This window comes from Thamnophis sirtalis, unplaced genomic scaffold (genome assembly GCF_051295495.1).
Source record: "Thamnophis sirtalis isolate CommonGarterSnake01/CBP01778 unplaced genomic scaffold, rThaSir2_p1.2 scaffold_9, whole genome shotgun sequence".
Taxonomy (NCBI): domain Eukaryota; kingdom Metazoa; phylum Chordata; class Lepidosauria; order Squamata; family Natricidae; genus Thamnophis; species Thamnophis sirtalis.
Genome location: NW_028261389.1, coordinates 62274931 through 62297938, shown reverse-complemented (window position 1 = coordinate 62297938; position 23008 = coordinate 62274931). Strand labels below are relative to the sequence as shown.

Genomic DNA, 23008 nt, shown 5'->3' with positions numbered 1-23008 from the left:
GTGGAGATAAGGGACTCAAAATGGCAGGGATTAAGTCACCCTCCTCCACCTCATTGCTGCTCAAGAATAAGTCACTATTCTTAATTATCAAATATATCCTGCCCTTAGTTTCTATGTTTTTTTCATCCTGACCTGTTGCTGCTATCTCAACATCAACTTTCTCTCTAGTTCTTTTCTAGAAAACTCTTTTAGTCTTCTCATATATCACCTATATCCTTTACCCATCGTTACCCTCAAGCCTTTTTTAAACTCACAAATTGTCCGCAAATCAATCATCTCCAATTTTCCTCCTTTCCACCTTCTTCCATCTTCCATACTTCCATTTCTCTTTATTTCCTAATATCAAGGAACCTAGGCAACTCTGACCCTTTTATGGCTGGCTCAGGAATTCTGGATGTTGGGGCCCACAGGTCATAAAGGGGCAATAGTTGCCCACACCTGGCCTAGAGAAATGAATTACCCCAGAATTTCCATATGAGGTATAGTGACACAACAGAATGACACAGCAGAAATCAAAGATGCCAGAAGAGTTTATTATGAAATGCTTCAGACTACAATTAAAATGGAAAATAAATAGGCAAGAAATGAAGCAAACTAGATCAGTAAGACTGGTAACTGTTAGATTCGTAGCTACGACTGGTCGCAAGTCGAGGACTTAGCAGTAACCATGATTGTTGAGTTTGTTAAAGGATAGATTTGTGAATTATTGAAATAATGGAGTCATAACAGTTCCTCCTCATATGTAGATGTAAACTCCATAACATTTTAAATATTATTAACTGCTGTTTCAAAAATGGAAAATAGTTTACTGGTTTCCCTCCAAAATTCAAACACTAGTGTCCTTCACCTATTGTTTCTAAATTAGAAGTTCTTTTTTGTACTTTCTTTAAAAAGGCTGTATTTCAGGGAACAATTTTATTCCAGCAGCAAAAAGGCTAGATGGCAACAAGCTATTTAAGATCAAAGCTGATCTCTAAATGAAAAAGAATAAATCTTATGGAGGATAAATTACCCACAAACATCAGCCACAGGCTATTTCAGGGAGAAAAGCTATTAAAACAATACAACCCTCCCTTGGCTTGAACATCAACTGCTTTTCAAGACTGAGGCGGTGTACAAATTTCCCAAATAAAATGCAATACAAAAAAGTCAAAGTTCACACCATAGATCTGGAGATGTCTGTTTATTATAATTCTGCAAGCAACTTAGCAAGCCAATCATTTCAGTCCTTTTCTTTAAAAAATAAAATAAAATGGGAAATCATGGAATTTTTCATTCGCCATATCCTATTACACTGCTGTCCAAAGTGCTATAAGGTCTTGGCTTAGAGTCTTGGTTTTGATCAAACAGATGTGACTTTAAATCCATATAAAAGGCATAAGCTGATCTTGCACTCAGAATATGTCATTCTGATCTGCCTCAACTAAATTTTATGAAAACGAAAAGCAAAATAAAAATAGACTCATTGATGTCAATCTCAGCTGCTTGGAAGAAAGTGCAAGTTGATTAATGCAGTTAAAATAGGTTATATTAGAATTTTTGTTACTCTAGTTTTATACATAGCCATGGAATGATGAGTTTTAAAATGAAAGCATAAAAGTGCTCATGAGAACTCAAATGTCACAAGGATCTAAGTGCAACCTATTGTTGCTATAGAGAATGGGAACATAACTATACTTATTTTTTTTCTAATTCTGGTTTAATAGTCTATATTTATTAGACTTCCTTCTTCTTGTGACTAATGTTTCCTCTCTGTGGTTTTCAATAGAAAAGCTGAATGTGCACAAGCAGGAAAAAAAAACAGTCCACAGAATAAGCTAACTTTGATTTTCTGTAACAATATATATTTCTTGAATTTTACTTCAAACTTTTTAAAAAGACAACATAATTCTTGATGTGTTAACAATATAAGTCAATGTATATACTTCATCAAAGACACACTACAGCATCAAATAACAATAGTTGAGACTACTAGAAGAGCAAAACCCAGAACTTCTCCCTTGACACCAGAAGTGGTAAAAGAAGAGGGGTAGAGGAGGAGGAAGAGGAGAAAGAGGAGGAGGAAAAGAAGTATCCAGCAAGCCATTCAGCAAGAATTTACAGGCATTACAGCAGAGATAAGCAAACTTGTTCCTTCTAGATATTTTCAATTACAGCTTTTATTACTTCTGATTATATTACCTGAAGCTAATGGAACTTTAACCTAAAATGCTTGGTGGGCACTAGATTACTTATCCATGTATTACGGGAATCTACCCTATTTATCTCAAGGCAATTTCAATCTTTTGAAATGAAGGCCCTATGATTCACTGACTGACTTCATGGTTACATCACCTTGTTCACCATGTTAAGATACTTGTTTGCTGGTCTCTCCCTTTCAGATTTCTTACGTCCCAGGTACAACTGTATCTTAACAGAATTTCTTAATATGCTTTCTGACACATGGGCACCTTGTCTTTCTTCTTTATTTACTTCCAAACAGTAAATATTCCCAAGGACTAGAGGAAGGTGATTGCTACACTTATTCACAGGACAGTAAGGGGATTCATCTAATCTATTAGCCTTTTGAGTATAATAGGCACATTTTATTTTAGATATATGAACCAGAATTGGCAGAAATGGCTGGATGGAAGAACTGAATTGGAATATGAAGGATTTCAAATGGGGAATTTGCTGATCAACCATATTCTTGTGTTGTATCACCTGTACAACAAATACTGTACATCTAGACAATTCAGTTTCCTTTATATAGGGATTCCTTGAACTTAAATCAACATTTGATTTATATTTCATGAGATTTAGAGATGCCTGATCCCACAATTATTCTGGCTGGCTTGTATTAAAAATAAGAACAACAAAAAGAAAACAATAAAAATCCTACGTGCCTGGACAAACTAGCCTTCAAAATCCAATAATAAAAGTCGGAACTCAGTGCAAAAACAGTATTAAGATTAAATGTAACCAGTGGTGGGCTACTGCCTGGTGATCACTGGCTGGGCCCTTCCCTCTGCCCCTGCGCTATCCTTTCCATTTATAACTAATTTTCTGGCTGTCCCCCCCTCCCCAAATGCAGTAATAATGATATTACTGAAGTGATATATTTTAGGATCAATTATCAATATGAAAGCAAATTGTAGTCAAGAAATATGCCATAAACCAGCACTTAGTAGAGTAACCCTGAAAGCCTTGGAAAAGATGTGTTTATAGCTACAAAGATCAGAATCATACAGGTGATGTGTTGTCCGTGATACTCAATGGAGGTGAAAGTTGAATTTTGAGGAAGCAGAAAGAAGCTTTTGAAATTTGGTGTTGCAAAGAACATCATGGATAACCAAGAAAGCAATCAAATGGATCATTGAACAGATCAATCCAGAGTTTTCACTCAAAGCATAAAAGACAAAATTATCATGCATTTTCTTTGTGTAAAGTCTAAGTCTATTCATTGGATCAATCAAGCAAAGGACTTTCAAGCAACAACTCCAAAAGAATTCCTTGCAGGGATTAAATATTTAAAAATTTAAATGTCCTTGCCAACAATCAACAATATTCATTGGTATGTAAGAGTAAGAATAGATAAAGTGCAACCAGGCTTACATGATTCTTTTATTATAGTTTGTTTCAATAAAGTATACTTCAATTCTTCCGTAGTGTTCATTTCCAGATCAGGCCAATTCCCCAAAAAACTAAGTTCCTTCTTATATCCCAGGAATGAGCTTGCCTAAGTCTCTTCAGAGTACTATCCTGCTTCTCAGGATTTAAGAAATGTTTTCTTTACAAATGCTTTTTGCCTATTTTCCCCAAGATAATCTCCCTGAGCAGTGATCACCAACTGGTAGTCCATGACAAAATTTTGGTGGTCCGCAGAAAAATTATTTGCATTTTTTTATATTGCACTAAATCAGGGGTCCTCAAACTACGGCCCCTGTGCCAGATACATGCAATGAATGCTTGTGTTGCTGCAGAGAGTCTCCCCCTTTGGGATTTTTCTGTGCAGTTTGGAGGAGGGCAGAAATTTTGACTTGGGGTCTGCTTCAGCCTCCTGGTGTGGAGCTTTGGGCGAAGGCTGGTGGAAGTGCTACTGGTGGTGAAGAGCCAGAAGGCCTTGTTCCAGTGGGACTGCATCATGCCCTGGAACTGGCTGACCATCTCAGTCTACAGAGCCTCCAGGTGCCAATACCTGGCCTTGCACTCCCAAAAGTTTTCCCTCTGCTTGGAAAGTCTATGCTCATAGTCCTCAGTGAGGTGCTTCTATTGAGCCTCCTTCTTGGTCAGATCCAATTTGAACTGAGACAGCTGTTTTGCCAACTCTTTCTCATGGTGACTGCATAACTCCAACAGCTGCTTCCTACTGGGGCAGGATTGTCTGGGTAGGGGGGGGGTGAGTAAAGGTCAGCCAAGCTCCCCTCGATGTGACTGACATCAAGTTGGCCACACCCATCCAGTCACTTGACCACCTAGCCACATCCACCCAGCCAGTAATTAGGCAGATCATATTAGTGGTCCATGGGATTTAAAATTATGAATTTAGTGGTCCCTGAAGACCGAAATGTTGGTGTACTCTACCTCGATCTCCAGTTAGATTTAGAGTTTCCCATTTCCATTACAACTTAGTAATCACCTTTTCTTGCTCCATTCCCATCAGTGGTGGGTTGCAGGCGGTACGCCCCAGTACGGAGCACCGGATAACATTCTGGTACGGTGCTCCAGAGGGCCCACCTGCCCGCCTGAGCTCCTTACTAGTCTTTTAAGTCTTTGGCACTTCCACGCATGGTGCGTACAGCACCTGTGCGACACTCCGCTGAGCAGCTGGAGCATTGCGGAGGCACACAGAGGCGCTAAGATGCATGTGGGTGCTGCCGGGCCCGTTCCAACCGTACCGGTTGGAATGGGATCAGGAACACACCACTGATTCCCATATGCCTTTTAAATATTTCACATATTTCACAAAGGAAACTCTTCATCTTGGCCCCAATTGGCAAATTACAGTATCCCTTATGAAAATCCCACCTGTATATGTTAGAAGTCGAATTGATTTTACAAATACTGCTAGAATGCCCTCTATCCAATAAATGGAGGACAGAATCATAACACCAATTGTAAAAAAAATCTTAATTGCTCCTCTGAGCAGGAGATTGTCATTTTTCTCCTTGGCAATCAAACTTCAGCTAGTTCCAATAAGGTTGCTAAATTTTTAATAATTGCAATGGCTTGCATAAATAATCTGGCAGTTTCCCTACTCTGTTAATTGCTTCAGACTTTTCTGTATAAGTTTTCTTTTATTTTTTAATGTTATATTGTTTTAATATATTTGGTATATTGGTGTTGATATATCATCCTCTTTTAAATGCATGTCTTAGAACATAAACAAAAAAAATATGAAATGATGTCAGGAATGTTACAGTACTCAGGACTACATTTTTTAAAACTGCTGGATGCAAAACACCTATACTCTGTTTGCATTAACGATGAAGAAATTATCTCCAATACTTTATTTATTTTATTTAGGGAATTTATTTTGCCACCTATTCACACATGGTGACTCAAGGTGCCTTACAGAATATAACTCAAGGCGGCTTACAGAGAGCATAAAAAACTATTATGCACCTATGATTTGTATAAATTGATCATAAATCTAGTAATAAAAATATGACTAATATCCTAGTCCTTGGGATAGTTTGATAGTTTTTTGTTATATATTGGCCAATGATGAATAATTCATAAATGAATCTTTTTCTTCCCGACATTGTTGTTGAACCCATTATGAGTTGAATAGCCTCTAAATGTTTAAAATAAAGAAAAGTTTTTTGCCTAAAAGCTGAAACAAACAGGATCTGGGTGGACATAGTATAGAACAAAATCTTTAAATACCTTGTAATGAGATTCTACTCTATAAGTTCCAGGAAAGTCGCTACAAAATATATTTGTGTAAACATCTAAATCTTTTATGGCAATCAGAAGATTCTTTTTTTTTCCGGGAGAAGGGAGAAAGGTGTTTGATTTTAAACTTTTTGAGGCCCAAATCCTGATTTTTAAATGAGGTACAAGTTGTGCTGTCCTTTAACAAAAAAAAAACACCTCTTAGAGGTCATTCAAATTAAGTTTTTCAGGTCCATCCTTTCTGCTTTCAAGCTTGAGACAGCATACAGTAAGGAAAATGTCCTTAATGGAAATATGCAAGCTTTGCTGCCAAGAGAACAAGGGGCAAAAACATATTTGAAGTCCAAGATGGCCAGATAACATTCAAAAGGACCACAGACATCTTTCTAATTCACTGAACTACAACAAGAGAGAGGAAATACATTGCAATCAAACTTGTGAGAGTCTTATTATTATAGCCAATCTCAATAAAAGTAGTGTTGTGTTACAGAGTTGATTTCATGGTCTGGGGCTGACCGACAGAGTTGGATTGAATTGGATATAGGGCTTGGAGGATAGTACTGCCATACTGGTAGAGGCCCTTGTGACCTCTAGGCTGGAATACTGCAATGTGCTCTACATGGGGCTGCCCTTGAGGAGCATCCGGCGACTTCAGCTAGTACAGAACGCGGCCGCGCGAGTGATTGTGGGTGCACCTCGGTTCACCCACATAACACCTATCCTCCGCGAGCTGCGCTGGCTACCTGTCGATCTCCGGGTGCGCTTCAAGGTGCTATTAGTCACCCATAAAGCCCTGCATGGTAGTGGATCTGGATACTTGAGAGACCGCCTTCTGCCAATTATCTCCCTGCGACCAATTAGATCTCACAGGTTGGGCCTCCTCCGTATCCCATCGGCCAGCCAGTGCCGGCTGGCAACCACAAGGAGGAGGGCCTTCTCAGTAGTAGCCCCGACCCTTTGGAACGAACTCCCCATGGAGATTCGTACCCTCGCCACCGTCCAGGCCTTCCGCACAGCCCTTAAGAACTGGCTAGCCCGTCAGGCCTGGGGACAAGGATAGCCGCCCCTCCCGAATGATGAATGTATGTTGCTTATTACTTTTATTATATGTGTCTTCGTCATTGTTTCGTATTCCCCCTCCCTGATTTTATGTGAGCCGCCCTGAGTCCCCTCAGGGAAAAGGGCGGCCTACAAATATTAATAAAATCTCTAAAAAAAAAAAAAATCTCTAAACTATTTTTTTCTTCATTACCACTGACTCCAGTATTGTCTAAAGGTAAAGGTTCCCCTCACATATGTGCTAGTCGTTCCTGACTCTAGGGGATGGTGCCCATCTCAGTTTCAAAGCCGAAGAGCCAGTGCTGTCCAAAGACGTCCCCGTGGTCATATGGCTGGCATGACTAAATGCCAAAGGCACGTGAAATGCTGTTACCTTCCCACCAAAGGTGGTTCCTATTTTTCTACTTGCATTTTTTACATACTTTCGAACTGCAAGATTGGCAGAAGCTGGGACAAGTAACGGGAGCTCACTTCATTACGTGGCACTAGGGATTTGAACCGCCAAACTGCTGACCTTTCTGATCAACAAGCTCAGTGACTTAGTCACTGAGCCACTGCGTACCTATTGTGTAGCAGATTCCACTAGGATGGGCTACATCAGCTGAAAACCAAATAATTTTTATTTTATTAATGAAAGATAATTTTTTATCTCTTTCTGCTGACTCTGATCAGGCTAAAGTATTATTTATCAACAGCTGGGGGACATAGAACATCAACCTGAAATTGGTTTCTTACAGAGTTTTAGAATACTCATTACTAGGAATACATTGAAACCTATAAACTATTTAAGCACATTAATTTATTTTGGTTTAAGGAAAGTTTTCTTTTTCAGCCAGGGATAATGCCTTACCATTTACCCTTTTTAAGTAGAGTACTGTACATTTAATAAAAACTATCTGAACATTTATACCAGGGTAATTCTATAATTCTATAGAGGATTTTACTGTACAGCATGTGTTTCTTTACTACAATTTTTATACTTGCGAAATGTATTTCGTATCTGTCTTCCAGTAATTTTTAAAGAGAACAGATGAGTTTTATATAATGCTCCTTAATCAAATATTAATCACGAGATAACAAGAATAACTAAATACATTGTGATTGCAATGAAAATGCAGCAGCAGCTAATTCCTTGGACTACTATATAGTTTATATTTATTTTTTTATACAGTATTTTATTATTGCACTATTTTTCTAAGTGAATTGTGACACATTGGTCTTATTTTTCTGTTCTATGGTTCCAGATCAGACTGTTCTTTGATTGTATATAATACTATATAATTCTATATAATTTGTGGCTACATAATGCTAACTTTTCTTTAATGCTTCATTTATAGAAAGTTTTTCTTAAATAAGAATCTCCTGAAAAATAGTTTCATTTTTAATTCTTCAGTTATTCTTCAAAAACTATGCACTAATTTTTGAAATTATATTGGTTCAGGAAAGAATCATGAACTATTTACTAAAATGTAACCTTGTTTCTCAGCTCAATGTTTTCTTAGGAGTAGGTCATAATTTCATTCTACAACATAGCTACCTCTGCTTAAATTACTGAAAGCAGAATCAATAATTCTCTCTCCTTGGCCCTATCAACCTCCACTGACTGCTATTCCTTCTCTGGCAAAACACATTTCACCTTAAAGAAGAGAGATAGGCAAGAGGAAATCTGCAATTCAGATTTAACATTTTCACCTGCTGGCAAAAAATATACCACATTACCATATAAAATGCTCTGAAGTATAAGACACACTTAGCTTTTGGGGAGGAAAACAAGAAAAAAAATCTGCCTCCCAGCAATCTGCCTCCTTGCAGCAAACAGCAAACAGCTCATTTAGGTTTCAGCACAACCTGATTAGCACAAGTAGCTGATTGTTGGGTCCCCCAATGATAGCTGTTTCAGGCTGCAGGGATTACCATAGCATACTGCTGCCTCCATGTGCCCCATTTTCACCCTCTGCATCCTGTTTTCGGCCTCCGTGTGCCCCATTTTCCACCCATTCTAGGTAGATGGAATCCAAATGGGCAGAAAATAGGTCTCACGTGGGATGCAGAGGCCAAAAAAGGTGCACACAGAGGTGGCAAAGGCTATGGCAATCCCTGCAACCTGAAACAGCTGATGGTTGGGAGGTTGTCCAATCGACAATCAGCTGCTTGTGCTAATCAGGCTGTGGTGAAGCTGAAACTGAAACAGGCTGTTTGCTGCAAGGAGGCAGAGGCCAAAGGGTGGAGGAGGGTGGGTGGGCAGGGCTACATTCGGTGTATAAGACACACCCAAATTTTCACCCACTTTTAGGGAGGAAAAAATGTGGCTTATACTCTGAAAAATACGGTACTTTTTTTTCAACATAACATGGGATTAGATTACTAACCTGGTATTTTCTGAAAGAAAATTATGTTCTTTGCATTATCTGAAAAATTTCAGGGCACTCTCATTTTCATTAGAGTTCTATATTACCTACTACCGTAATTAATAGTATCCTAACATGACAATACTTTGGTCTTGCATAAAGTGGAATTATAGCAAAATAATACATTGCGTTTCTACACTGATTTCAGAAGAGTCTTTATAGGAAAATATTCCAGATGTATAGAATGAACTGTCTATCTTCCCGCTTTTCACTAGAGATGCAATAAATTTTCTCAGTATGATATCAATAGGCTTATTGATTTACTTTGAAGATGATGTTTAGTGTTCCCTATCCAGCAAATAAAAAAATTAATAAGATTTTCCATGTACACATACACAGAGTACATACCCTGTATATACACTCACCTGGTATGTAAATTGTACTTCATTTGTGGATGTGCCGTATTGTCCATTTATATTAACTTGAATTTCGCCTGTTTTTTCTGTTGATCCATGCCCAACTTCACATACAATTCTGTTTATAAAAACATAAAAAGATTTAACAGTGCATATTACCAGCTAGTCCATTTTTGAACTACATGCATACAAGAACACACAGATTCCTAAGCATAAAACCAAGAAATGTATGCATGTGTGTGTGTGTGTATGTGTGTGTGTGCGTGTAATATATATAGTCTCATTATCCTAGGACCATTATGATAAACAAGCAATAGTTATATCATTTATTTGAACAAGAGAAAACTCATTTTTTGTCAAAGTGCAGAAATCTTTCTTCAATGATATCACTGAAAATATCAGTTGATGAAGTAAACAGAAAACAACTTGTATTGCAGCCCCCAAATTATAAAAATAGATGGCTGTTATTGTCTAATATTTCAATTATACTTTCAAATATTATTATTTTAAGTGGAATAATAATTAAAACTATATTAACAGTTATTGTATATGTCAAATTCTGCATTATGTTTGTTATATTTAAATATAAGTTTATTTACTTATACTTTATTTTACATTCATGTAGTCATTGATACATAGACTTTGTTTTTACTTCTTTGTCAATGTTGTCAGAAATTACTTACTTGGTGGAAACAGAGTATAATTCTTTTCTAAATTGACATTCAGTGTCGGCTACCATTATTTCTTTGACATCTTCAGCTTTTACGCCCAAGTTAGATCCTCTTATTGTTAACAAAATTCCACCACTTAGAGGTCCATTCTTTGGTTCAATCTAAATGTATAGGAAACATTATTATTGCCACCTATATTATATAAAACAATAGAATAATTAGGTCACATAAGCATATATGAAATGCCACGGTAGCAGTTGAATTAGCTTACAATAGTAGGTTCCCAAACTGACAGGAAAAACAAAAATAGATCCAGGATACTTGGATAATCAAATATATTATAGGTTTAAAAAAAAGCCATTATCTTTGGCACTGTTGACATATTTTGGTTAATCTTTGTAAGCGATAGGACACCTTCTCTATAAAAAAAATCCTGATGATTATTTAGGTACTCTTAAGATTTTGTCTTCCAGATGTTTACTTACCAAATTTTTCAGAATAGAAAAAACATCTCCCCCCCCTAAAAGAGGCTGAAAATTTGGGTGCGTCTTATACACTGAATGTAGCCCTGCCCACCCACTAGTCCCCTCTCTTTGGCCTTTTCCTCCCAGTAATTTACCTCCTTGCAGCAAACAGGGAAAATGGGCTTTGCGGAGGCAGCAATAGGCTACAGCAATCCCTGCAGCCTGAAACAGCTGATGATTGGGAGGCCCATGCTGAAATTGAAAGTAAAACTTGATGTTTGCTGCACAAGGCAAATTGCTGGGAGGCAGATTTTTTTTCTTGTGCTAATCAGACTGTTTGCTGCAAGGAGGTGTCAATAACTATAAATGCCTATAGAATGTTCAAATTATTAGACTTATTTTTTAAAGACTGCTTTATTATTGTTCTAGACAACTTTAAAAAAATGAAGAAGCTTTTAAAAATAAATACGTGATCTAAAGAGGCTCAGTGCTATTGTATCTTCTTTTAAATAGCAGAGAATAACATATACTTCCAGAAAGCCAGATCAATTTTAACAGCATCTGTACAAGTATAGTCTGAAGTGTAACACCACCACAAACAGTGTACATCGTCTGTACTGCTTGCTGTTTGTCACAAGGAGGCAAATTGCTGGAAGGCAGAGGCAGATTTTCCCCCCTTGTTTTTCTCCCCAAAAGCTTATATGCGTCTTATACTTCAGAGCATCTTATACTCTGAAAAATACGATATTTGTTTTTATTTATTAAATTTATATGCTACCCATCTCAGGCCACTCTTATTCACTTCAAGCTTACACAAACCAAAACAGCAATGCTGAGGAATGATGGAATCTACAAATCAGTAGCTTCTGAAAACAATAGGATTCGTCCATCTTCCATGGCACTGCAGAAGGCCTTTTATGAACTCTTCCCCTTCTGAAACATATGTTCAGACTTCTTATTATTTACCACTTTGCATTTTGATGGTAAGAAAATACAGATGATGTTGGGAAAATACAGAGATTATTTATTATGGGACATGACCTACTTTGCTAACTGCTCCCAGCACTGCCTGGCAAATTGATGTAATAATCAGAACAATATCATGAAATTATGTACCATTCATTTACCTGAGTAATGACTGGAGCAGGGCAGGTAGTTGTAGAAGACAAGCAACGTTTTGTGAAAACACAACCATCCCTGGCTTCACACCAGACACACTGGTACTGTGGATCAGCCGCGAGACATAAGCTGCAGTCATCTCGACCATAAGAACAGCTATATAAAGTCACTACAAAAGTAATGTGCATCTGCTTAGTATCAATTTCTAGTCCACAATTCAGAGCCACAAAAACAAATTGTAATGGAAGCATGGATCAAGATAAGAGGCAAAGCAAAGCAATGAGGTGAAACAAAATGCTGCTCCAATTGTCTTTTTTTCATTTGTTTAGTTTCTTTTTAGATTTAGTGGACCGTGTTTAGCCATTTAAGCCTGTGTAAGAATGACTCTTGAGTGAAAAAAGGAAGGGACAAAAGAAGATTTGTTGTTATTGTTCTCCTTCTCATGTAGTTGATTCTTGTCATTCAGTAATCTACTGATCATTTGTTTAACAGACTTTTTTTTAGTCAGATTGACACATTATAGACTGACCTATGGAGATGGCTGTATCAGTTTTGTGTTTATCAGTTCTCAAATGGTTCTTACATTGGTAACTGTGGCATCTACACAGGGTTCAGGGCCAGATTCCCTCAAACAATTTGTGATAATGGCAAGCCAGTAGAGGTAAGGATGAGAAGAAAAAAACAAGTTTTGTCAAGAAACACCAGTGCAAAAAAACAGAACAGTGAATGAGCGGAGCTGGAAAAAGAGAACTGGAAACTAGTTGTTTGGAGCAAATAAGGAATAAATACAAAGCAATTTATTCTATATTTTGCAAAAAAATATAGATTCTGAAAAAGAAATCTGCAAGTAAATTATAACATAGATGTGACAAAACACTAGGGGATGAGATATTGAAAACACCTAAAGCCAAAACTATCATTAAATATGATGGTTTTGATTTAGATTTTTCTTCAAATAAAACATATTTTCTTTAATTTGTACTGACATTCCATTCTATAGAGTTCAGTCTTCCTACTATGAACACAGTCCCTACTATTTAACTAATACAACATATTTTTAGCAAAAACCCAGGCAGTCCCTAATTTTCACTCAACATTTTGATATACCAATACAGTTCAATCTATATCTCCAACATTTTACACTTCAATTTAAAGTCAAGGGAATCCAAATAGTATTCTGGCATGCTTTGAGGTTGACAGATAAGGTCAGAGACCATGGGTAGGGGAGCACTGCAGAGCACTGAAATCCCGATAAAAAATGCCCTGCCACTTTTTGTTATCATGATCATGAATCATGGAGAAAGACAGAGTCTCTCTTAAGCCTATAGTCCCCCTTAGGTTTTGTGTTGGTGGATGGATAAAGTTAACTGGAACTGAATTTACAGAAGGAAACAATCTTGCAATAATACAATATTGTTGTGGGGAAAATAGGAGGAAGGAAGATGATGAGGTATATTCACTGATAAAGTTACTCATAAAATAATAAAGGTGGATAAGAATCTAATAAGCAAATAATAAATAAATTCTAGACATAAAAGAAGGGCATTGTCCTCTAATGTCAGGACAGAGTTAGTAAATCCAGCATGTTAAATGGTTATATGAGTGCTGGTCATGTTTCAAAATAATCTGGAAGAGGTTTTTCCACACAGTGAATGCAGTGGTGGGTTTCCATTTTTTTTACTACCAGTTTGCTTGTTCGACTCTTCTGCACATGCACAGAAGCATCCGGGCGGGTGGGTGGAGCCACCCACCACCGCCACTACCGGTTCATCTGATCTGGGCCGAACTGGCAGAAACCCACCTCTGAGTGAATACATACTCTGTTAAAAAAGAGCTGCATCTTTTTTGCAGGCTTCTGCATACACCTGAAAAAACAACAATGACTAGCTGTTTCAATCAGTGACATTAAAAATATCTACTATAATAAGAAAGGAGGTAACGACAAACCACTTCCAAAAAATCTGGCCAAGAAAACTACAGAGACACAAAAACAACAAAACTTTAATGAGCTGACATATGTTCAGAATCTTAAAAAAAAGACACATCTGGTTAAAGGAGGAGCTTTGCTCAAGCTTCTTAATGCTTTCAAATCTCATTTAAAGCATTCACAGCTGTAAGGATAGGAGCAGAAAACTAGTCCAGGAAAGTTAGAGCAACAAATAATACCAGCGTGTTCAAACATTGTTCATCAGTGGCCATCAAACTGAAATATACAACTGATTATCATTATCAAATTTCTTATTTCTCCTACGTTGCTCTTAACTTTATTAAATTTATATCTGGCTTCTCAGCTCAACAAGGAATATGTTGTATTTCCTCCTCCATTCCCCCCTCCAAGTAACAGGTTAGTTGGGCTGTGGTGGGTTGCGACACGCACTACTGCTGATTTGCTCATGGGCGTGCTGGATGCACACTACGTGCGCATGCACAGTCCAATTACAATTGTTCTGCGCATGCACAGAACTGAAAACCAAGATGGTGGTGGTGGCCGGGGAACCAGTTCCGAGGCGTGGCAGGCCTATGTTGCTGCCGGTTCAGGCGACCCAGGCCTGTATGCCACTACCAATTCGGCTGAACAGGTCCGAACCGGTAGGAACTCACCACTGGCTGTGACTAGCCTAAAGTCTCACTGAAATGAAAGAATCTTTCATCCATGAGGGTTGGATTTTCCTAATGTTAGCCCAACACTCCTTAGATTATATGATGGGAAATAGAAAAGGTTGCAAGTTACATAGGAATCAAAGAATTTTTTACAGTCTTGCCCCAAATTACAACTGATTTTTAGTTATAATTCTCACTCTCAGACATCATGATGCAATAATGTGAGAGGTCTTCCATAAAAATAAAATATATTTTCTCTCCTCACATTCTTCCTCTTGTCTGAAAGATAAAAATATACTCTTTGGGAAAGAAAAAGAAGATCTCTCCTATCATAGTCAAAATATATGTTTGCATTACAATCATGTAGCTTGCATTTATATTCACCTACATTTTCAGACTCAAAATATTACCCTTATCTTTATGGATTTTCTTCCCTTGCCTGTTGCAAGAGTTGTAGATTATTTCCTCCATTAAAAGGAAGTTTTTAATTTAAGCTCAACTCATGGTGGTTTCATAGATACAACATCATTCTAGTTTTCTTGGCATCAATTACGGACATTGTTTTTCATTACCTTATTCCTGGATATCTGGAGGAACACAACCATGTTAGTTTACTATAACCAAGATTTTGGTTTGGTAGTTCCTTTTCACACTAACAAATTTTCTTAAAAAGCAAAGCTTTCAGCAACTTTCATAAAACTTTATCCCTTTTCATAAAATTTGTTAATATGAAAAAGTACTATCAGAGATCTGAGTTTTCTTCCTGAGAAAGTTCTGAGCACTAAGCTCCCTGTCACTGGTTCATTAATTCATATGAACAGGATGCACTGGGTCATTAAAATATATGAATAGACAAGTTAGCTGTATGATTAATAGTCAGATTTGACAAAGAAACAGTATAATGTCTTAAGTTTGATTCTGAATTCCTAAGATAGATATGTATAAATATGGACTTCTGATAGAAGGCATATGGTTTTAATGGAAATCATTTGGGCCTTTTTGATTTCAGCTTCTAAAATTGATATGTTCATATTATCCATTTGAAGGGAACATTGATAGGAGTCATGACAGAGGCTGATAGAACTCCATTTCAAAAATCTGTATATCAGAAATCTATCTGCAAGTCCTCTATATCTAACCAAGTGATTCAAAATATATTTCATCTGTGCATGCAGAAATGAGAATGACTCCTGTGTCTGCAAAAGCCAGCCTTCAAACCATCTCCAAATTAGACTTGTAATATACTGAATGTCCTCACAGCTATATACAGTATAATACAGATACAGAGCTCAAAATGTTAATAAGTTTTGTTACTGATCAGCTCATTAAATGTATCAGCAGCAAGCCTGACATTAGATTCTAGCCCTCATCCATCGTTTTTAGATTCTAGCTGGGAGACCATTGATAAAACAGGACAAAGGATAAAAGGGCTATATTGAATTTAACATTGTTCAAAGTCTCCAGTAGCTATAAAAAAAGTATTAGATACCAATGTTACTTCCTTTAGTTAAAATAGGTGATCAAAAGAAAGGAATTCATTTACGGTTGGAAATACAATAATTGCTTCTCTTCTGAGTAAGTATTAGTCTTGAGAATTGGGTAATATAGAAATATGCATAATAAAGATAAATAACCAAAGTGATTGATTTAATGATGTAATTACATTCAGATTTAAGTTTAGTAATAATATACACATATTGTATATAATACCATATGAAAATGGATTGTAATGATAACAAACTCTTTCCCACTTTGTTTCTCATTTCCTTTTATACTTCCTCTAAGCTTGACAAGCTATTTCAGATAGATGGCAATCTGTTATTTCCAATTGATTTTTTAAAAGATAAAGCAGGAGCACATACAGAAATCAGAATTTCTAAAATATTCCTTTGGGATTATAACACACTTGAAAGGGATTTAACTGCTTAGATGCATATAGTTTAGGAAGTGAGCCTTATTCTTTGCCATTATTATTGGATGAATTATTATTTTTTCTGAACATGGTCAACAAAATGATAGCCAGTGGGCTATGTAATATAGTAAGTGGTAAGCAATATCTGAATTGTCAACCTAGAACTAAGGAAACATCCTTAACAGTGTGAACAATTAACCAGTGGAACAAATTGTGAGTGCCACAACACTGGAGGCTTTTAAGAAGAGATTCGGCAGCCATCTATTAGAAATGGTATAGGTCTCCTGCAAGAGCAGGGGGTTAGACTAGATTACCTCCAAGATCTCTTCCAACTCTAAGGTTACTGTTATTGAATCATGGGTGGCACTGATTGTGTGGTGAGGTGGACTTGATTTTATTTTTCTGTTCCATTTTATATTCTTTTTTTTTTAGAGTTTAGGAACTGTGAAGTAAAACAATTCAATCCTCAGACTTATTCTCTTAAAGAACTCCAATTAACCTCAAATAACCATTGATTTAATGCCGTTTTCCAAACTGAGGGAGATTAAGGATAGACTTAATCCCTGCTCCAATCCCCAATTTTAATTTTGGGGAAAAAGGAAAAGAAAGAAATGCATTACTGAAATTCATCTATTTTGCTGCTGGATATCAGTATCCTACACCTGCACAATATTTTATCTATTTTCCCTGGGAATGTTTAGTAAAACATACACTATGATTTTTTTAAAAGATTGATACATTCCAGAGGTGGTTCCTACTGGTTCGGCCCTATGGCGACCTGGGGCGCTGGAATCGGCAGCGACCCAGGCCTGCGAAGCCCCAGTCACCACCACCAATTTTTTTTTAGCTTTTTGCATGCACAAAATAATTTTAATTGAACTGTGTACGTGCACACAGCAAACGCACAAGCGAACGGGCAGTAAAGCTGGCTGTAACCCACCCCTGATACATTCCATCAATGGTTCATTTATCTTGACAAATAATAATATGTAATCTGTTTGGGTTGAGAGGATATTAATGTTTTTTAAAAATAATATATTTACCGTATTTAGAAATTGTTAACAACCATTAAAAAGGATTACTTTTGCTCGAAATTATAGCTAGAGATTGTAAGATTTATTAGGAATATGGACATATCAGATACACATGACACTGAACTCCAACAAAAGGATTACTAAAATGGCTTTGGAAGGTTATGGTTTGATTCTGTCATGTTTAATTACTCATTGTAATCGACCCTCCTGCCCAGCCATGAAATATACTGGCTGGATTTATGCTTTCAGAAAAACACTTCTAGATTGTAATCAAAAATATCCTCATGCATACTGATCTAAAGTTTAAAAAAAGCAGTGGTAATGGTATCACAACGAAAGAAAAATCCTGATTTATTGTCTATAGAGTGGAATGTCTGAAATGAGAAAAGAAATTGTGGCCTTTTATACACAGAATGATTTTCAATAGCAACTTGGGGCTAGTCTAGACTCAGACGTGATATATCAGAATTTGGAAGGAATTAGATGATTCTTCCATAAAACTGCAGAAATTATTAGACATTTTTAAAAATTTTCTCATCCTACTGGTAAATGGTATGAGAAAGTTTAACAATTGCTTTAATCTCCTCTTCATATGTGAGAATAATTACAGGGAATCCTCGATTTTCAACCACATTTGTGCCCAAAATTTCTGTTCCAACTGAGACAATTATTAAAGTAACTTTGCTCCATTTCACAACCTTTATTCCTACAGTTGTTAAGTGAATCACTGCAGTGGTTAAGTTACTGTATTTTTCAGAGTATAAGATATACCTTTTTCCCTAAAAAAAAAAAAGGCTGAAAATCTGGTGCACCTTATACACTGAATACAGCATTTTTTACCTCCCGAAGGCCCGCCCCCTTCACCAAAATGGCAGTGCATATCTTGTAGGAAGCTTTTAGAGAGCTCCTGGGGGTGGGGAGGGCAGAAATGAGCAGAAAACGGCCCATTTTTTGCTCAATTTTACCCTCCCAAGCACTCTATAAGCTTCCTAAAGGCTCTCCATGCCATTTTTTTACACGAAAAACAGGCCTGTTTTCGCAAAAAACGGGCCATTTTTTGCTTGTTTTTGCTCCCCCGCCCAGAGCACTCTGCAAGTCCCTAAAGGCTATTCATGCCTTTTTTTGGTGAAAAATGGGCCATTTTGGGGAGGTTTGCAGAGTGCAAAAACTTTTTTTTATTTGCCTCTTCAAAACTTTGGTGCATCTTATACACCGGTGTGTCTTATATTCTGAAAAATACAGTAGTGACATGGTTGTTAAGTTAATCTGGTTTCTCCATTGACTCAGTTTGTCAGAAGGTCGTAACAGGTGATCACATGACCTTGGGATACTGCAACGTTTATAAATATGACACAGGACAAATGTCTGAATGTTGATCACATGACCATGGGTATGCTGCAACAGTTGTTAAGTGTGAAAAACACCCATAAATCATGTTTTTCAGTACTGTTGTAAATTTTAACAGTCACTAAATGAACTGTTTTAAGTTGAGGACTAACTGTATGGTATCCTGGTTTTCAATTTATGTGACTAATTGTTCATCCTTTTGATAAGTATATATTCATCATCTAAATAATGGACAACTCTGAAAAGATATAACCTTTGAGAAATGAAAACTTTCCCATCAATTTTTATATCTCTTCTTCATTTTTGGTTGCTGGATACTTACCAATTAACTTGCTATCAATCTTATCTTTATCTGTTTTAATGAATAAACTCAATGGTAGAGTTTCATTTTCAATATTGGTAATCTGAAAATAAAAAAAAATGCAAAAAGCAAGTTTACTTGGAACAGCTTACATCCTGGGATGATATTTTCAGTATTATTATTATTATTATTATTCAACAACATTTGCCTGCTCCAAATCCTTGGGTAGAACTCAATAAGTGGACAAAAAATGTCAAGACCAGTCTAAATGACTGTGCAATCAAACCATAATAATAATAATAAGTACCCATAGTAATAGGCCCCTTGATTGCAATTCCAAGACAGGAACACCACTTGAACACTATTGGCACTGTAAAAATCACCATCAGTGAATTGCAAAAGGCAATTTTATTTGGAACAGTTGTAATGGAATGTGTACCTGGTGTAGCGGAGAGAGGAGTTTTGACAGCACAGAGCTTTCCCATGGAGGGGGGTATACACAAGATATACCTAGTATTTTAGTTTGAAAAGATTCTGCCCCTTAAAAGTAGTCGGGATATACCTTGTAATTTAGAAGGTTATAACTTTTCTTTGGCAAGAATCTGTCCATTGGGCATAGGGTTTGGATTGGGCTCAATTGGATTTCACTGTATTGTATTTGCGTTTGGATCTGATAACAGCTTATATTATGTGTTGATACCTTTAACATCATTGAACAACATCATCTTCCTATCCTAGGTCCTTGGGAAGGACTCAATGGGTAGATAAAAATGTCAAATCCAGCCTAAATATCTAGCTGAATGTGTGTAACCACCACCAATTTCATTTAAAAATTATCCAAAGTTTTTGGCCGCATATCTAAAACCAAATGGCTACTACTGCAATATTAGTCATCTAAATAGTTATATTCATAGTTACATTTTTCCAACAAACAGAAAAAAAGAATTGTGCAGCAGAAAGCCAGTAAATGCACCAAAAATGTTACTCTGTTATAGGAACACAGAAGAGCTATTCTTGAATTAGATTAAAGTATTTACTGAATGTCATCCCCCAATTATCTTTGGAATTTGCTACTTTTATTCACCAGGAACTAATATTGAGAAATATACTGTCTCTGGATAGTAGAGTCAATATGTAATCATCATGGCTAGAAAGCAGTCTTAACCTGCACCAACATTCTCTGGTCCTTTCAGTTACCCATTTTGTGGCAGTGTATGCCATAAATTAACCATGAATTAACTGAAAACAGCACGTCTATGTTTCTTGACTCACATCTAGTTTTACTTACTAACTCTAGGACCATATAAAGTGAAGCAAAGTGCTTACTCAGCTTTCCCGCTTCGGGGGAAAAGGGCGGCATATAAGTTTAATAAACTGAACTGAAAATATCCATAAGTATATTTATTTTCTTGTTTCAGAAATGTGGCTTTCAAAGAACTAAGAAAAAATATGAATGAAGCAGACAAAAACATACTTTACATTCTAAAAGTTTCTGCAATTGCTATAAATTTTCTTCCCACACAAAAGCTCATGGGATTAGTGTTTCCAGAACCATCTGTTCCATCATATGTATAACTATCATTAGTACATTTTATCCGACAAAGAACATTTGAATGACATCAAAAGCTGAGTTTATAATTTAACTTAGATAAGTCTTCACAACCAAACCTCCTCTACTTTCTTACCTCCATTGCAGGAGGCATACGATATACGTTATATGAAAGATGACAGATTTCCTGCCACATGAGATCAAAAGAAGCATTCATAAATAGTCTGTTTATGAACACACCAACAGGAAATCAATGCCATTTTCTCTCCACACAAAAATACTGTCAACAGTTCTCTGAACATAGCCAATAATATACCAATTATAGGTGACAGGTAAAAAATAGGACTTTCCCAATATTACATGAAATCAACTTCATTGTGAATCTACTACCCTCTTAATCAACCTTTGACCATACTCCCTTTTAAAAAAGACATGATTAATTGTTTTATAACAATGCAAAGAAAGAAAAAGAGAAAGAAACAGTAAATTGTTCTTAAAAAAGAAAATATTTACCTCTGGGCTTTCAAATACATATTTTCCATTTTCTGTTTGTTCCACTGTGGTCTCAAATTCAAACTGATTATTTCCAATTTTGAAAGTTCTACCCTGTGAAAATAAATATTTGACTTATATTATTTCATTGAGCAATATAAATTCCACTTCCTGGGTGCAGAAAAAAATGACATTTGTGACCAATATTATGAAAGGTTCTGTGTGTATCTGGGAAAGAAGTTTATATAATTGGCTAACTTCCCAAAAGTTCCATGAAATTTGCATATATCTAAAATGTACATTTAGAAATAATTAGTATAACTCAAACAATAACTGGTTGCAGTAATGAAGACTGTGTCCAAGTTATTTTTCTGCCTATTGAGCCAATTCTGTGGATTGACAATATTAAAGCCTCTAGTCTATTACAGTATTTTGCCTTTATAATAAATATTTATATTTTGTATAAAGAAGTCCTGGTGGCGCAGTGGTTAGAATGCAATATTGCAAGCTAAATCTGCTACAGTCAGGAGTTCAGTCCTGATCTGCTCAAGATTGACTCAGCCTTCCACCCTTCTGAGGTCAGTAAAATGAGGACCCAGTAGTTCTGAGCAATACGCTGACTCTAAGTAAACCATTTAGAGACGGCTGAAAACTACTATGAAGTGGTATATGTCTAAGTGCTACTGCTATATTTGACAAAGATCCTTTGGATGAAAAATAATGTATTCTCTAAAATAGGCCATTCATTGTCAACAATCGGTAAAGTATGCCAATCATGTTTTCTTCATATCCATTAAAAATATAGCTTATTGTTTATATTATATACCATAAAGGTTTATGAGAACTTTAAAGTTATCATATTAAACTCATTTTGAATCATTGAAAGTATAAGTACGAAGGAAATTACACAAGACAGGCTGGGGAAAGATGGTATAAATTATTAAAATTTTATTAGCACTAAAGCAGACAGGTTAGTGTTTGATACATTAAAAAAGTAAGTTCCTCTTTTATTTATTTATTGTCATGATTGTGTGCAGGTTAGGATGATTTTTACTGACAGCCTTTAAATTCCTTAATTAAACAAAGAAGAACTTAATCAAAGCCAGACATTATCTATGATAGTATTTTGGTTCATCTCCTCCAGGCATTATATAATAAAAGCAAAAGTTAGTTTTTCATTTTAATAGTGTCCTTGGCTCATAGAAAACAGATAACAGTATATTATAATCTTTGCTTTTCTATGTATAAATATAAAACATATAAATAGATAGCCAGTTTGGTCTACTGATTAAGGCATCAGGCTAGAAACTGGGAGACTGTGGGTTCCTATCCTCCCTTGGGCACAAAGCCAACTGGATGACCTTGGGCGAGTGATTTTCTCTCAGCCTTAGTAAGGAAGTGAACTACTTCTGAAAAACCTTGAGAAGAAAACTACAGAGGCTTGTCTCAGAAATCTCTACAAATCAAACATGATTGAACAAAAGTATCCATCCTGAACTAGCTGCTTATACATTCAGAAATCAGAGTGAGGGTTTTCCCACCTTCTGAAATGTGTAAAAGGCATCTGATAAGGTACACTAGAATTTTCTATACCAAGCATTTTCCCAACACAAATTTGCTACTCAGAAGATAAAAATATGCTACTCAATTTCTTTTGCTAATGTACTATAAATTAAGTTATCTCTTCATTTATCCAGACCTCTTGTGGAAATTAATCAAGAATGTCCTTTATCTCATCTTGATCTTAATTTGATATAAGAACCATCAGCCTGTTACATCAGTAAAATTGAGGACCTTTTGAGTATAAGAATGGCTGGA

The 23008-nt window shown here is 36.3% G+C and overlaps 1 protein-coding gene across 3 annotated transcripts in view; it reads right to left on the bottom strand.

Annotated features, from left to right (window-relative positions):
• Window positions 1–23008, bottom strand: part of PLXNB2 (plexin B2) — a 367326-nt gene that overhangs the window by 66655 nt on the left and 277663 nt on the right. For all 3 annotated transcript variants that reach the window (XM_087722147.1, XM_087722148.1, XM_087722146.1), the window contains 5 exons: window positions 21212–21304; window positions 19171–19252; window positions 11963–12123; window positions 10384–10532; window positions 9710–9818 (listed from right to left, as the gene is read on the bottom strand). In XM_087722147.1, coding sequence (XP_087578273.1) covers window positions 9710–9818; window positions 10384–10532; window positions 11963–12123; window positions 19171–19252; window positions 21212–21304 — 594 coding nt within the window. The remainder of the gene's footprint in view (window positions 1–9709; window positions 9819–10383; window positions 10533–11962; window positions 12124–19170; window positions 19253–21211; window positions 21305–23008) is intronic.